The sequence below is a fragment of the Sus scrofa genome, chromosome 3, assembly GCF_054392235.1.
Source record: "Sus scrofa isolate SSC_HxYL_T2T_F1_AM1 chromosome 3, Sscrofa_HxYL_maternal_Yorkshire_Landrace_v2.0, whole genome shotgun sequence".
Lineage (NCBI taxonomy): Eukaryota > Metazoa > Chordata > Mammalia > Artiodactyla > Suidae > Sus > Sus scrofa.
This window is the reverse complement of record NC_139385.1, coordinates 27,749,896-27,765,500: the sequence shown is the minus strand read 5'-3', so window position 1 is coordinate 27,765,500 and position 15,605 is coordinate 27,749,896. Positions and strand designations below refer to the sequence as shown.

At 48.3% G+C, this 15,605-nt stretch overlaps 1 protein-coding gene across 2 annotated transcripts in view; it reads left to right on the top strand.

The window, feature by feature from the left end:
- PRKCB (protein kinase C beta) overlaps positions 1–15,062 on the top strand; it is a 386,628-nt gene extending 371,566 nt beyond the window's left edge. The window contains exon 17 of one of the 2 annotated variants that reach the window (XM_021086460.2): positions 14,410–15,062. In XM_021086460.2, the coding sequence (XP_020942119.1) occupies positions 14,410–14,562 (153 nt within the window). In that variant the 3' untranslated portion in view covers positions 14,563–15,062. Of the gene's footprint in view, positions 1–8,103 lie in introns of both variants that reach the window. The other variant, XM_021086459.2, reaches the window with a different exon arrangement.
- The last annotated feature ends 543 nt before the right edge of the window (positions 15,063–15,605 follow it).

Sequence of the window (15,605 nt, the reverse complement as noted above, 5' to 3'; positions counted from 1 at the left end):
TTATTTATTTATTTATTTATGTTTTGTCTTTTTGCCATTTCTTGGGCCGCTTCCGCGGCATATGGAGGTTCCCAGGCTAGGGGTCTCATCGGAGCTGTAGCCGCCAGCCTACACCACAGCTTACGGCAACGTGGGTTCCAAGCCGTGTCTGCAACCTACACCACAGCTCACGGCAACACTGGATCCTTAACCCACTGAGTGAGGCCTGGGATCGAACCCACAACTGCATGGTTCCTAGTCGGATTTGCTAACCACTGAGCCACGATGGGAACTCCGAGTTGGCGCATTTAAAAAAAAAAAAAAAGAGAGAGAGAGAGAGGGAGTGTCTCCTTTGTCTTTTATTGGGACCACACGGCTTGGCTCTCTTTTCACTGTGACCTAGTCTCGGTCCCTAAAGATGCTCTGGTGTCTTGACGGAGTCTGGGCAGGAAGCTCTCCTGTGCTCTTGGCCTCGCATTAGCAAACCTGGGTAAGCAGGAGCATGATGGGGTGGGCCCTTTTCCTCCTCTCCAGCATCCTGCTCTCTCCCTGGCCTCTTTTCACACCCATTTTTTCCCTGGGCCCTTTCCTTCCCTCCTCCCCAGAAGCCATGTCTTTCTGGTCCTGCTCAGCTTAGATGTCGCCTCCTCCAGGAAGTCTCCCTGGCCCGTCCTGAGGGCTTCATCTCTGTGCTCAGTGGCAGCACTTGTCACATGGCTCCTTGTCGTGACCTCTGGTGCATTTGTCTCCTCTGCTACACTCTGAGCTCCGTGACGACAAGGACAGGATCCCTCTGATGTGTCATCATATTTCTGGTGTGCTGGGCAGAAGATGCCCATTTAGATAATCTAAATATTACCTTTCATCATCATCCCCTTAACACCAAAATACACACTAGGGCGGCTGCTTGGGAGGTCTTAGAGTTTTAAACTAAAATGAAACACATTAAAGGGCACCAGGCAGATTTTAACAATTTGACTAAATTTTCCCATTCCCTTTCTTTCTTTAAAAAAATTATCAAAATAATAGTTTGTCCATTCCCTTTATTTCTATTTCCCCCCTTTTCACCACAGTAATACCTCCTTCCCTTAACATAGCTTTTGTAGAAGTTCCCGTTGTGGCAGAGTGGTTAACGAATCTGACCGGGAACCATGAGGTTGAGGGTTCGATCCCTGGCCTTGCTCAGTGGGTTCAGGATCCGGCATTGCTGTGAGCTGTGGTGTAGGTGGCAGACGTGGCTCGAATTTCACATTGCTGTGGCTCTAGCGTAGGCCGGTGGCTACAGCTCCGATTCGATCCCTAGCCTGGGAACCTCCATATGCTGCGGGAGCAACCCTAGAAATGGCAAAAAGACAAAAAAATAAAAATAAAAACACAGCTTTTGTAGTTTTTGTCTTAGTACACACAATAATAATAACACTTGACTGTTATTTAAATTTTCTAAAACACAATAAGCATGAAAGATTAAAGGAGAGAAATCAAACAATTCGTAACTCTCCCACTCTCTATAAGCACATACATAAGACGCGTGCAGATATCGTACATACACATTTGTGTCTATAATTTATAGAATGGGAACATATTGTACACACTATTTTTAATTATGTATAACTGTTATTTAATATTCTTCTACATCTTCTTTTAATTTTTAAAAGCATTTTGCATGGGAAGACATAAAATAGATGTATCATCATTTATTTAACTCTTTTCCCCTACTGGTCGATAGTTGATTTCAGAAAAATGTTTGCCCTTGAACAATTCTTTGAGGAACATCCTGTATCTTGATGGAGTCAATGCAGGAGTATTGGGGGGCGGAGGTCCAGGTAAATCCCCTGGAGACAGAGGATGCATAAGCATAGGGCAATGGCGGGGACGGGGGGCGGGGGGGGGGGCACCTGGCAGAGGAGACAGCTGTGCCCAAGCTTGCAGGTGAGACAGTGCATGAGCGTTCTCGGAACTGGGAGGATTTTAGCCCCTCTGGGGGATGTGTTGGGGGTAAGAGGAGTTGGGCTGGGGGAACATGCTCAGTGAAGGGGCTGTTGATGAGTTGACCAGGGACGAGTACTAAGTAGCCTGTAAGCCATGCTGAGGAGTGTGGCTTTGAGCAGCGAGGAACCATTGCAGATAAGAGCAAAGAAGTGACATGTACGGGTTGGCATCTTTTTTTTAGGGCTGCACCCATGGCATATGGAGGTTCCCAGGCTAGGGGTCCATTCAGAGCTACAGCCACCAGCCTATGCCATAGCCACAGCCAGGTGGGATCCAAGCCACATCCGCGACCTACACCACAGCTCATGGCAACCCTGGATCCTTAACCCAATGAGCGAGGCCAGGGGTCGAACAGGCAACCTCATGGTTCCTAGTTGGATTCGCTGCAACCCATGACGGAAAGTCCAGGTTGGCATCTTTGAAACCTCCCTGTGGTAGCTGTGACCAAGCCAACACCACATTTGACAGCTAGACTCGGAGCTGTTATTAACACAATGGAACAGAAATGAGAAAGAAGAGAAGAAAAAGGGGAAAAAAAAAGACCTCACATGTAACAGCTCACCGATTGTTTTTCACTTGGTCTTGGCCCTTGCATTCAGGGACTCAAACAAACAATCCTGCTCCTGTCACCCTTCTCCAACCCTGGAAGAGATACCATGTGATTTAAATAATCTAGTTGGCTTGCCCCCCCCGCTCCTGTTCCAGGAACCCCAGGGGTGGACCCTGATGACAAGGGGGTTGGATTTTCGTTCAGCCACTGAGCAAGGCTGAAGCAAGCAGCCACGCAAGACAGCCAGAGAAGCAGGTGTGGTCCAAGCTGCGTTTGTAATTAGATCCCAGCCGCTGAGCTGCCCTGTCTCCAAGGACACAGCAGGCGCCGAGCTGATCCGGGGCTGTGCCTCCCAAGGGCTGACGTCTCCATTTAGGGAGCGCTCCGGAAGCTAATGGGCAGTGACAGCTCCATTTGAAAAACACAGAAACACTTAAGGAGGCTGTGATCTGCCCGCCTCGTCAGCGGCTTATTAGCAGGGAAATCACGCTCCCGCTGCCTGGTGCCCCCTTGCTTAACCCCGGTTCCTGCATCTCCTCTCTGCTATCTCACTTAAAGATTTCATTGTTCTCCGGGCCGTGGAGGGAGTGATGGGAGAGGAGGCTGTGGAGCTGCCAGAAGCTGTTTCTCTTGTCTCCCATCACAGCCTCCAGGGAGGCCCCCGGCAAAGCAACAAACAGCCTTCTGGTGGGGACGGGAAATGGATGGGTTTTCAAGAAAAATGGCCCCTGAAGACTCTCTGTCTCAGCTAAGCTGCTTCCTGCACCTGCTGGTTGGGGTCCCAATACCCAGAAACCACGGCGGGGCTGCCTTGTAACACCACATCTCACCCCTCCCGTCCCGCCACCGACACCTCTGTTTTTTCTGGCTCTGCAAGTCTTGCCCATGGCCCTGTCCATCGTCTCTCTCCTCTGGATGACTGCAGTCATCTTCTCCCTCCCCAGTGCCTCCACCGTCTGTCTAGCTCCCACCCCTTTTCCATCTCCCCAGAGGGGAACTCCCGCCTGACCCTCAACGTTGCCATTGAACTCAAGCGCATCAAGAATGAAACCGGAGTTCCCATCCTGGCGCAGTGGTTAACGAATCCGACTAGGAACCATGAGGTTGTGGGTTTGATCCCTGGCCTCGCTCAGTGGGTTAATGATCCGGCGTTGCCGTGAGCTGTGGTGTAGGTTGCAGACGCAGCTCGGATCCAGCGTTGCTGTGGCTCTGGCGTAGGCCGGTGGCTACAGCTCCGATTCGACCCCTAGCCTGGGAACCTCCATATGCCACGGGAACGGCCCAAAGAAATAGCAAAAAAACAAACAAACAAAAAAACAAAAAAAAAAGAATGAAACCAAGACCTTTATTTCCCCCCAACATACATGCTCTTCCCCCAGTGCACACCCCCCGCCCCCGCCACCAAGGAGCTCAGACCAAAAGTCTCAGGGTCACCAGGTCCTCTCTCTCCTGCATCTCATCCATCAGCACATCTTAACTCTAAATTCCGAGTCGACCCCACCCATCAGATGCGTCTTTCATCTCCCTGCCACGGTCACCTTCTTCCAGGCCACGGTCACCTCTTGCCCGGATTGTTGCGGCAGCTTCCGGATTGGTCCCACTTTTTCTGCCTTCGCCCCTGGTCCATCCATCCATCGGTATGTTTTAGATACAGCCCCCATGATGCGAATGAAACAGAAGTCAGAGCATGTTGCTCTGTGCTCAGAATTCTCCAGCAGTATCTCATCCGGCTGGGATGAAACACCTCCATCCTCACAAGGTTGGCCAGGTCCATGGTCTGGCTCCCAGGTCCCTCTCTGGGCCCTTGGACCCCTCCCCCATGGTCACTGCCCTGGCCCCAGGGCTGTTTGGTGACCACGCCCAGCAAACTCCTGTCCCCACAGCCTTTGCCCTGGCAGATCCCTCTGCCTAGAATGCTCTTCCTCCTGACTCGCACACGGCTGGCTCCCTGACCTCACCGAGGGCCTGCCCGAAGGTCATCTCCGCAGAGCTGACTGCTTTATCGAAAATGGCATTCTCTTCACTCTTTATCCCTGACCTGACTTTATTTTTCTTAATGTCACTTATCTCCGTCTGGCATTAAGATAGGCATTTACAGTTACATTTTTATTTGTTTGTTGCCCTTCTTCCCCAGCAAAATGTAAGCTCCTCGAGGTGTGGCTTTTGTATAATTTACTCTTAGCACAGGGCCTGGCACAGAGCAGGTCCTCAAAAAATATTTCCTGGAGTTCCCGTCATGGTGCAGCAAACATGAATCTGACTAGAAACCGTGAGGTTGCGGGTTCGATCCCTGGGCTCACTCAGTGGGTTAAGGATCCGACATTGCCGTGAGCTACAGTGTTGGTCACAGACGTTGCTCAGATCCCGCTTTGCTGTGGCTGTGGCCTAGGCTGGCAGCAACAGCTCCGATTAGACCCCTAGCCTGGGAAACTCCATATGCCATAGATGCGGCCCTAAAAAGACAAAAGACAAAAAAATGCAAAGCTAAGTGAGTTTCATGGTGGTCTAATGGTTAGGACTTGGAGCCTAGGTTCAATCGCTGATCCGGCAAACTGAGATCCCACATCAAGCCACTGCACACCATGGCCAGAAACAAACAAAGAGTTCCCGTTGTGGCACAGTGGGTTAAGACTCCAACTGCAATGGCTCAGGTCACAGCTGCGGCTCAGATTCAATCCCTGGCCTAGGAACTTCCATGTGCTGCAGATGTGGCCATAAAAAAAATAAAATAATAAGAATTTAATAAGTGCAAGGCAGTTTCATCAGTATGTAAAACTTAAAGATCATTGAACACACCCCATTGTAGGAAGCACCTGCTGTCTGGAGGGATTTGGAATGGGAGACAAGGACCAATACTGCTTACAGCTAGAATATGTTGAGCTTTTTCTCCGTGCATGGTGTGGTATCAGTCCCACACAGGACCTCACTTTATCCTCATCACAACCCCGTGTGAGAAAAATGAGACTCGTCCCCAGCGTAGCAAAGAGGAAACAGCCTCGAAGGGACGTGGCTGGAGCCGCGTGGCGAGTGGGCAGTGATATCAGGATTCGAACCCTTGTCTGCAGGCTCCGGCACCTGGGCCTCTGTCCACCCCAAGAGGAAGGGAGCGGGAGCCAAGGCTCTCTGCACAGTCATCCAGTACCTCTGCTTCCTTTGAAGCTTGAAAGAGGAGCTTGTACCACTTGGCTTGCACGACTTACCTTCCCTCTTCCGAAGACGGAAAGTCAGCGGCAGCTCCCCTCCACCTCCTCCCAGCTGCCAAATGCCGTGGCCCATTTTCAGCAGCTTCCCTGCCTGACCTCTTGGAGATGTTTGAGCTGTAACAGTGCCCTCTGCTTGGGTTCCTCCCCATCCTTGGCTTGTCGGCTGCAGCTTTCTCCCACTCTCCTCTTACTGCTCTAAGTGTTAGGAGGACTATTCTCTATAGCAAATGGCCATCAAATACCCATCTCAGAGTTCCTGTTGTGGTCCAGTGGGTTAAGGTGCCGATGTTGTCTCCGTGAAGATGCGGGCTCGATCCCTAGCTTCATTCAGTGGGTTAAGAATCCAGCTTTGGGAGTTCCCATTGTGGTGTAGTGATAATGAAATCAACTAGGATCCATGAGGACACAGGTTCAATCCCTGGCCTTGCTCAGTGGGTTAAGGATCCAGCATTGCCTTGAGCTGTGGTGTAGGTCGAAGATGCCGCTCAGATCTGGTGTCACTGTGGCTATGGTGTAGGCTGGTGGCTACAGCTCCAATTAGACCCTAGCCTGGGAACTTCCAGATGCCATGGGAAGGCCCTAAAAAGCAAAAAAAAAAAAAAAAAAAAAAAAAAAAAAAAAATCCATCTTTGTTGAAAGCTATGCTGTAGGTCACAGATGTGGCTCAAATCTCATGTGGCTGGGAGTTGCCATTGTGGTTCAGTGGGTTAAGAACTGGACATACGGTCCACGAGGATGCAGGTTCAATCCCTGACCTTGCTCAGTGGGTTAAGGACCCGGTGTGGCTGTGGCTGCTGCAGAGGCTGGCAGCTACAGGTCTGATTCAACCCCTAGCCTGGAAACTTCCATATGTTCAGGGGTCCCTCAGAATCACATCCAACATGGAAATAGTCATCTTTCTGAATTCTCCTGCCTTCTTTGTCTTTGGGATTGCTATAATCGTGTCCTCTCTCCTCTACATCAGAGACCTCATCAACCCCAGCCTTGGCTCCTCTTCCTTCCCTTCCATTCCCCATGCCCTGTGGCCAGTCCCCAGCCCACCAACCATTCTGGCAAGATGGCGCCAGGAGCTTGGGCTCTGACATCAGACAGACCCAGTTCACGCAGCAGCTCTGCCGTTCCTTAGCAGTGGGACCCCGAACACATTACATAACTTCCTTGGCCCCTGTCTCCTCATCTGTACGATAGGGATGACAATAATTTTCCACTTCAGGGGCTTGCTGAGAGAGAGAAATCAGATACTACAAGGAAGGAGCCTTCCGGGGTGCCTGGAACATAGCAAATGCATCATAAAGATTAGTCTTAATAAATATTATTATTAAATATTAATAATAATAATTATTATTACTACTGCTACTACGCTTTCTTGGGGGGGGGTGGCCTTCCTGTGGACACTGAAACCCTTAGAAGTTTCAGGCAAATGGGTTCGCCGGTGAGGAATGGAAAAGGGCTGGATTTATTTAGTGACTTGCCCTTCTCATTGGATGGGAACTGGCGCGTGCATGTCTGTGCACTCATGCATAAGTGTACACACACACACACACACACACACACACACACACACATGTTGTCACTCTGCCTCAGACCAGTTCCTTTCCTTAAAGCAGGGCCGCGGGATGAGTGAGAAGTGGCGATGGTTTTCTCTCTAGAGCCAGGTCCCCTCACCAAGCCCTGAGTTGGGTTTCATCCCACACCCTTGGTTCCCATCTGGAGTGAGAAGAGTTGTGTTTATTTCCTGGCTCCTTGTAATTAAGGGTCAGTGACCTTTCCCGCTTGCCCAGGATCTCGTGGTTGCCCAGTCACGGTAGCCTCAAAGCCAGGTCTTGAGATCTTTCTCCATCCACTGGAGGTTGTATAGTATACTCCTGTCTCTGTGGCGCTGGAAAACACCTGTTGTACCTAAGAGCCCCAGAAGACAGCGCTTTGAGGGACCTGCTGCTTAAATTTGGGATCTCCCAGGTGATGTATCCATGGGTCATGACTTTGCATCTTGTGCCACAAGCGACAGCTCAGGGACCTTAATCTCATCTCCTTCCGCAGGGGAGCTTGGCCACCTCCTTGGGGTGGGGTTGAGGGGACATGCCACATGCCACCTGCCCCACCATCCCATGCCTTTGCCATCCAGCTCCTGACTGCCCAGAAGGATACCAGGGCAGTTCAAGAGCTACAGGAACTGAAGGTCGGGAACCCAAGGTCATATGCCAGTCAACAGTCATGAGAATTTTGCATTTTCTGTTGCTCTCATTTCTGATCATTGAAACAGTCTCTCCGAGGGAGTGGAAAGGACGGGCTTGGAGAAAACATCCCCCCGTTTTGTTTGGTTCTGGTTTTTGTTTTTGTTTTTGTCCACCCACCACAAATTCTTTTCTTCCCCTTCCATAGTGTGGGCGAAATGCTGAAAACTTCGACCGATTTTTCACCCGCCATCCACCAGTCCTAACACCTCCTGACCAGGAAGTCATCAGGAATATTGACCAATCAGAATTCGAAGGATTTTCCTTTGTTAACTCTGAATTTTTAAAACCTGAAGTCAAGAGCTAAGTAGCTGTGTAGATCTCCGTCCTTCATTTCTGTCATGCAAGCTCGACAGCTATTGTGGTGACCTTTTTTTTTTTTTTTTTTTTTTTTTTTTTCATTGCAAAGTTGCATTCATGTTTTTCTTTGTTGATGAGCCTAGAGTGACCATGTTTCAGGGACCCAAATGTCCTCAGGTAGTTTGGAGCATCTCTGTGAGATGGGATTATGCAGATGGCATGTTGAAAATGTGGCTGCATAATTAGCGCCTTATCAAAGTCCTCTCAGCCTTTTTGTTCCCTAGCATGTCAGCAAAGCAGATCCAGTGGGGACAGAACGTGTCTGCGTTCTTTCCTTCCCCCCTGCCCCCCCCCACCCCGTGCTGCCATTTTCACACATCTCCCCAACTCCAACCATCCAGACGAGACGCTTCCTGCCAAATACGTGGATAATCGAATGCTAGCAGGAGTCTCCCCCTTCCAGACCGGGGGGGCTTGCCTTGTATCCAAGAAGGTGGTTGCTTTGACTTCGAGGGCATTTCCTCCCACGCTGCCTGGTTTGGCGGCATCGGGCGCTTTGAAAAGAACACGCTAGAAATACAATTCTGCTTGTTTTTTTCTTTTATAAAAAAAAAAAAAAACAACAAAAAACTTAAGGTTAAGAAGATTCTTCAGCCCTTTTAAAAATTCCAAGAGTGTGCTTTTAGACCGTTTCCATCTCAAGGCACCTCAAGGAGTCATAAGGCAACCCACTTGGGTGCTCCCTCGAGGCTGTTCCTTTCTGATGCTCTGTGTCCCTGGTCACCTTCCTCCCCAAACTACTTGAAGAGGGCATTTGGACCTCCTCTCTGAAAAGACATGGTCACTCTAGCACGGTCCAGAAGGGCCATGGTTTGCCATTACATTTCAAACCTTATTTGCTTTGGGGTTTTATTTCTGTCGTTGTTCAAATGCAAAAAATAATAATAATAACAGTAATAATAATGACTCACCTTCGTTACACATGCTTTGAAATATGTGTCCAAATGTCATTAACCACAACGACCTGCTTTGATTTACCAAGAAGACGGCTCTGGAGCCTGGCAGACCCATGCCTGTGTGGATGGGATTTGTCTAGGTCTGTTGTTGGCTTTGGAAAGCTAATTAAGAGCTCTGAGAAAGACACCATTTCTTGAAGCCTCGCCAGTTGTATTCTTCACTTTGATGTTGTTTTGCGAGATGTTTGTGGAAATGTTTGTATCTGGATATCTGTTATGTGCCATTTTTCTTCTAGCATCGAGATACAATAAAAAAAAAAAAAGAAAGCAAGCAAGAAAGAAGAAGAAATGCTATTTCAAGGAAAATGGCTCTCTTTGCAAAACATGGACCCAAAATATAAAAATGGGGCCTCCTGAGGCTTCTGGATAGAAAAAATGAAACCCGGAGCTTAATGTGCTCAGCCAGTCAGAAAAGCTGGGGCTGTGGGCCCTTCAGGGACTCCTGGTGGCCTGCAATGGGGTGGGGTGAGCTGTCTGGGGGGCCTTTAGTGGTAGCAGAGCTCAAGGCCCACTTTTTCACCAGAGTCAAGTGTAGCTTTATGAGCCCCCAGAAGCCCAAGGAAACCCCTTGAGTGGAGAAATCCCATTTGCCTCTGAGCAGACGAGGGCAGCAGGTGGTTCTCCATTGCTGCCTCCTGTCCCCTGCTGTCTTTAGGCAGCCCTACGGAGAACTCTTGTCCCGAGTCAAGGGATTTCCAAAAGTGCCAGGACCTCTACGAGACCATCAAGGGGACTCAAAGAACTTGACAAATGTCCTTGAAGCAAGACTGATCATTAGGAAAACCATGATTTGATTGGCACTTCGGCCAAGCGGTGGCTCTTCACTCCTTTCTGCCCGCACCCACCTCCTTGCTGTGGGCTTTGGGACCATCCCGCCTGCTGCCATCGTGGTAGCCACATAGACCTTAAGGGATGCAAACGTGAGGTCCCAGCAGCCAGGTTTAGGAGGCTAGAGAAGGAAGGGAATCAGGGCAGAACCCCCTCATTGGATTGGCATCTGGAGGGAGGAAGGGACATGCCCAGTGTCAGCCAGCTGAGATGATGGATGCAACCCCAGTTTCCTGCTTCTTGGCGCGGGCCTCTTTCTGCTCTGTAACTGGCATCTCTGAGCGGTGCCCACCCACAGACAAGTTATTGGAGGTCTTCATCTGGCTGTTGGGTGACCAGGTCTTTCCCTGGATATGCTCTCGGGAAGATTAAAAGCCATGGAGAAACATTGGACCATTGACAAGTGATTAGAAACAACTTTGGAAAACAATGCAGGATGGCTGGATGGATAGACAGACAGATAGGTAGATAGAGATACAGAAAGATAGATAAGATAGATAGATGATAGATACATAGATAGATAGATGATAGATACATAAAAATAGGCAGATATAACTAGAAATAATATACTGTATATATATAAATATATATTGCACTCTACATATTCCAAATTGCTGCCATTATTTTTCAAAAGTTTAATAGTTTGCAGAAATAGGTATCCAGCCAAAGTCTCTGTTCCCCCAACACACGGAGCTGAGGGTTGGTCAGGGAAGCCTTCCGTGGAAGGGAGGGATCATTCATTAGCATTCCTGCAGTTGCCTTTTCAAGTGCAGAGGAGGCTGCGCAATAGAGCTTTCACCGTGGATCATCCCAGGGGAAAACTTTGCAAATGTATCCAAGAAGGAAGATTTTTTTCATTTCTTTTTTGCGATCCTCCACACCCTCCATTCATTCACCCAGGCAGCATTTATGGAGCAACGACTCTGTGCTGGGCTCTCTCTCGGGGTGCCAGGAGCATGGTGGAGAATTATGAAGATGCAGCCCAGGAGGGCAGTCATTAAAAGCATGGTGTGACCGAGAGATAACTAGGTTCTTCCGGGAAGGCTTCTTTTAAGACAGAAGACGTTGGAGTTCCCTGGTTGGTTTGGTGGTTAAGGATCTAGCATTGTCACTGCTGTGGCTCAAGTCGCTCCTGTGATGTGGGTTCAATCCCTGACCCGGGAACTTCTGAGGGCTGGGTGCAGCCAAAGGAAGGGAGGAAGGAAGAAATCGTCAAAAGTCTAAGAGGCTGAAGGAGGAAGGCGCAGCTGTGGTAGGAAGGTAGCTGGGCTGAATTTTCTTCTAAAAAGCCAAAGGCACAGTCTCCATACTTGAATAGATCACAGAATCACCAAGATTTGAGCAGAGACAGATGCCTGTATGGAGAGAGGAAACTGGGTTTGGAACCTGTAGGCATCACCCTTTCTGGGCCTCAGGGAGACCCTGCCCCTGGCTTGACACCACCTGGTTCTTCTAGATGAGACAAATTGAGATCTTTCCAAAAGAACTTAAGTTAGAGATGATTTTTTTTTCTTTTTACAGCTGCACCTGCGGCACATGGAAGTTCCCTGGCTTGGGGTTGAATCAGAGCTGCAGCTGCTGGCCTCCACCACAGCCCCAGCAACACCAGATCCATGCTGCATCTGCAACTTGTGCTGCAGCTTTCAGAAAAGCCGGATCTTGAACCCACTGAATGAGCCCAGGGATCAAACCCACATTCTGACAGAGACTATGTCAGGTCCTTAACCCAGGGAGCCACAAGAGGAGCTCCAGAGGAGAATTTTTTAAAAAGAAACTAAATAAGAAAATCCAAAGAAAATCCTAAACACCGCTCACCTGGGCCTTGGCTAGTTGTCTACCAGGATCTTAGAATATCTTATCTCTTAGACTTCTCACTAACCTGCCTCTCTTCTAAGAAAGCACAGGGCCACGGTCATGGTGACCCTCTTGGGGGATTACTAGGCAGCCAATGGAATCAGGACCCCCTCCTTAGATGAGTGAGACTATTCTAATATGGCTTCAGATAATATCAGCCCACAGAGGGATTGTCCCAACAGAGAGGCTCACTCTTTCCCAACATCTAGGGTAGAATTCAAGGGTACTTTCTATGAGGATCTGCCCATAAAGGCAAGTCTTCTTTTTGGACCATGTGGCTGATTGAAGCATGAGTCATCACCAGCACAAGTGGGGAAAGACTTTCAAAATTGGGGCTGGTGGGAAGGGACCCTCAGCTGGAGGCCCATGGGCAGGGAATGCCAACATGGGGAGACTGAAAGGAGGAGGCTGCCTGGATCATATCTAGATCTGAGATGTGAGCTCTCAAATCTCAAAGGAGCCTGACACAGTTCTCTCCAGATTGGGGCTCGCAACGGGGCTCTCATGTCAGAGACCCAGAGGATCAATGGGAAGGAATTCCATAGTGTTGCCATAGAACGAGGTCTCCAGCTTGGGGACAACTGTTAAGTTGGAAAAAAACAAAGAGGCTCCCCTCTAGTCGAGTCTTCAGTCATTGATTCATTTATTCAACAGATAAATGGGGAAGACCTGCCATGTACCCAGTCTTGTCCTGGAAATACACAGACAAGGGCCCTCCCCTCCTGGAGAGAGGCAATAAACAACCATGACAGTTTCTGAGAGCAGCCAGTGCAATGAAGACAAAAAGATGCTAGGGTGTGACTTGTAGGGTCCAGAACAGGATGCCCAGGCCATATTAAAGGAAGAGGTGGCATTCAAGCTTTTCTCTGAACACAGGGAATAATGCATTCAGTGCCTAGGACAGCCCAGGACAGCTGGCAGCAGACAGGACAAGACAAAGGAGAATGGGTGGGGCATGGCAGGAGATGGCCCACCATCCAGAAAACAGCCCCACCAGCATCTTCAGCTCACTCCCCTTTGGCCATGCTTGCTGAAGTGTATTCCATCTGCCCTCCTCACTCCCACACCCCACATATGCACTGCAGCTGTAAGTGGGGGGGTCCTTAGGGACCTTTACCTATCTCAAGGGAGCAGCCAGAAAGAAGGCATTCTTGTGAGAGGTATTTTGTAATGGAAAATGAGCCCAAGAGTGAGAAATCCTTGCCAGCCAGTACCATTTAGGGGTTAAACCTAAAGCAGAGAGGACCATTGGCCAAACTCTAGCAAATCAGTCAATCTTCATGGACCCCCTCTCCTTCCAGTTTGACATCACGACATCACTCTGGCTTCAGCCAGGTAACCCACCAGGTACCAGGGAAACCCATGCATTATCTTTGGTTGTCCTGCAATAAATCAGCCATCAAGCTGCACCTCCCGCCCCGCACGCGCGCCCCCTCACCTCCCTGTCAGAGGAGCTGAGATGAAGATAATTAAGAGCAATGTGGTCGGGTAAAAATCACCAACCCCCTGTGCAATCTTGGGCAAGTCACTTTATCGTTCTGTGCTTTGGTTTTCTCTTATATCAAAGTGCAGGAGGTGAGGAGCTCTCCCTGCCCCCAGGTGGGTGGTAAGGATGGGAGGGTCATAGGCTGATAAGGACTCGAAGGTTTCACACAGATGTGAAATCTTATTAGCCCACACGCTGACATTACCTGGTAAAATCTGCCCCAAACTGTCGTTAGTAAACTGGGATTAATGCTACCCCCCCCCCAAAAGAAATGCCAGATGCACTAAGAGGATAGAATGTTTGTTTTAAGGCTGCCCTTCCAGACTAATAGTTTGTTGACTAGATACATTGCTGGAAAAAACCTGGCTGATGAAGACCCAAATTCTAGACTGTGGGTGGATTTCTGAGCATCTTTTCAAAGCCTAGATTGCACCAGGGAATGTGGGGTGGAGAGTGATCCATTCCTTTCATTAAGCAGTGATCTGATTTCTCCATGCTACCTTCCGGGGAAATTCATTAGAAATAATGAAAGAAGCCTCCTGGCCACAGGAGGCGCTCTTGAATGGTTTTCTCCCAGATGAGCTACCCCATGACTACATCTATGACATGACACGTGGTAAGAAGTAGTTTCCAACTCAATTCATCTCGTAGCCAAAGAAAATGGAACGAACACACACATGCACGCACACACATGCACGTGCACGCACATACACGCATTACCCCTATCTGGCAATCCTTAGAGAAATTCAATGTCTCATTTTCTTTTTTAGAAACTCTCCAAGTTTTCTCTCCTGAAGCCAGTATACAATGTGAAAGGAAAGCTAGGGGATGGTATCCCAATGGAGCTGCTAAAACCTGTCAATACAAGGGCTCCTCCCAGCTCTGCCCATGAGATGTCATCAGCTTCCCAATAACTGGCATGTCTCCTTCTTCTTATGCTGTGTTAATGTGTTTGCTTTCCATTTGGCAGAGAGACAAGCGAGACACCTCCAATTTCGACAAAGAGTTCACCAGACAGCCTGTGGAACTCACGCCTACTGATAAACTCTTCATCATGAACTTGGACCAAAACGAATTTGCTGGCTTCTCCTATACTAACCCAGAGTTTGTCATTAATGTGTAGGCGAATGCAAACCCCATTGTAACGCCTGGAGTGTAAGACTTCAGGCCAAGTGTATGTATCAATTCTAGTCTTCCAGGATTCATGGTGCATATGCTGGCATTCAACACGTGGAAAGCTTGTCCTAGAGGGCTTTTCTTTGTATGTGTAGCTTGCTAGTTTGTTTTCTACATTTGAAAAATGTTTAGTTTAGAGTAAGCGCTTTATCCAATTATAGAGGTACAATTTTCCAAACTTCCAGAAGCCCATCAAACAAACAGATGATGTCAAAACTACTGTGTCTAATACCAAAATGCTTCAGTATTTGTAATTTTTAAAGTCAGAAGCTAATGTTCCTGGTAAAAGTTTTTACAGTTATTCAATAATATCTCCCTTGAATGCTAAGCATGACTGGTATTTTTAAAAATTGTGAGTAAGCTTTGCAGTTACTGTGAACTATTGTCTCTTGGAGGAAATTTTTGTTTAAGAATTGATATGATTAAACGGAGTTAATATATGCAAAATCTCGTTTACACGTCTGCTTTTAAATAGAATCCAGTGCAGAGGTTACAAAGTGGAGAGCCATAGGCTGAGGCATAGATGAGTTTTGTTTCACTTGCGCAGAATTTTATTTAATTGAAATCACCGTCAACATTAAGAAATGGAATTTTCATGTACATTTCTGGACTTTCAGATTCCCTTAAAAACCAGAAGATTGGCAGCACTAGACCTATATGTCCACGTGGAAGTGATTCAACAGAACCGAGAAATGGCTGTCTCCTTTAAAAGGAGTGTGTGCTCTCATTTTACCCCAGTCTCCACCATTCCCGATTGCACTACACTCTCATCCACTTCCCTGGATGCCATGGATTTTAAGGTTGAGACCTCTGCCATTTTGAAGTCACAGGCTTACTAACCTTAATATTTTCCTGTTCCCATAATCAAGATATCTGCTCAGTCATCCAGTTGAGTGGTTTGTGTGTATTAAATCCTCAAGCACAAAATACGTGACAGCAATTTTGTTGTGGCTATGACAAAAGTAAGCAAGAAGGCTGGTTCCAGGACAG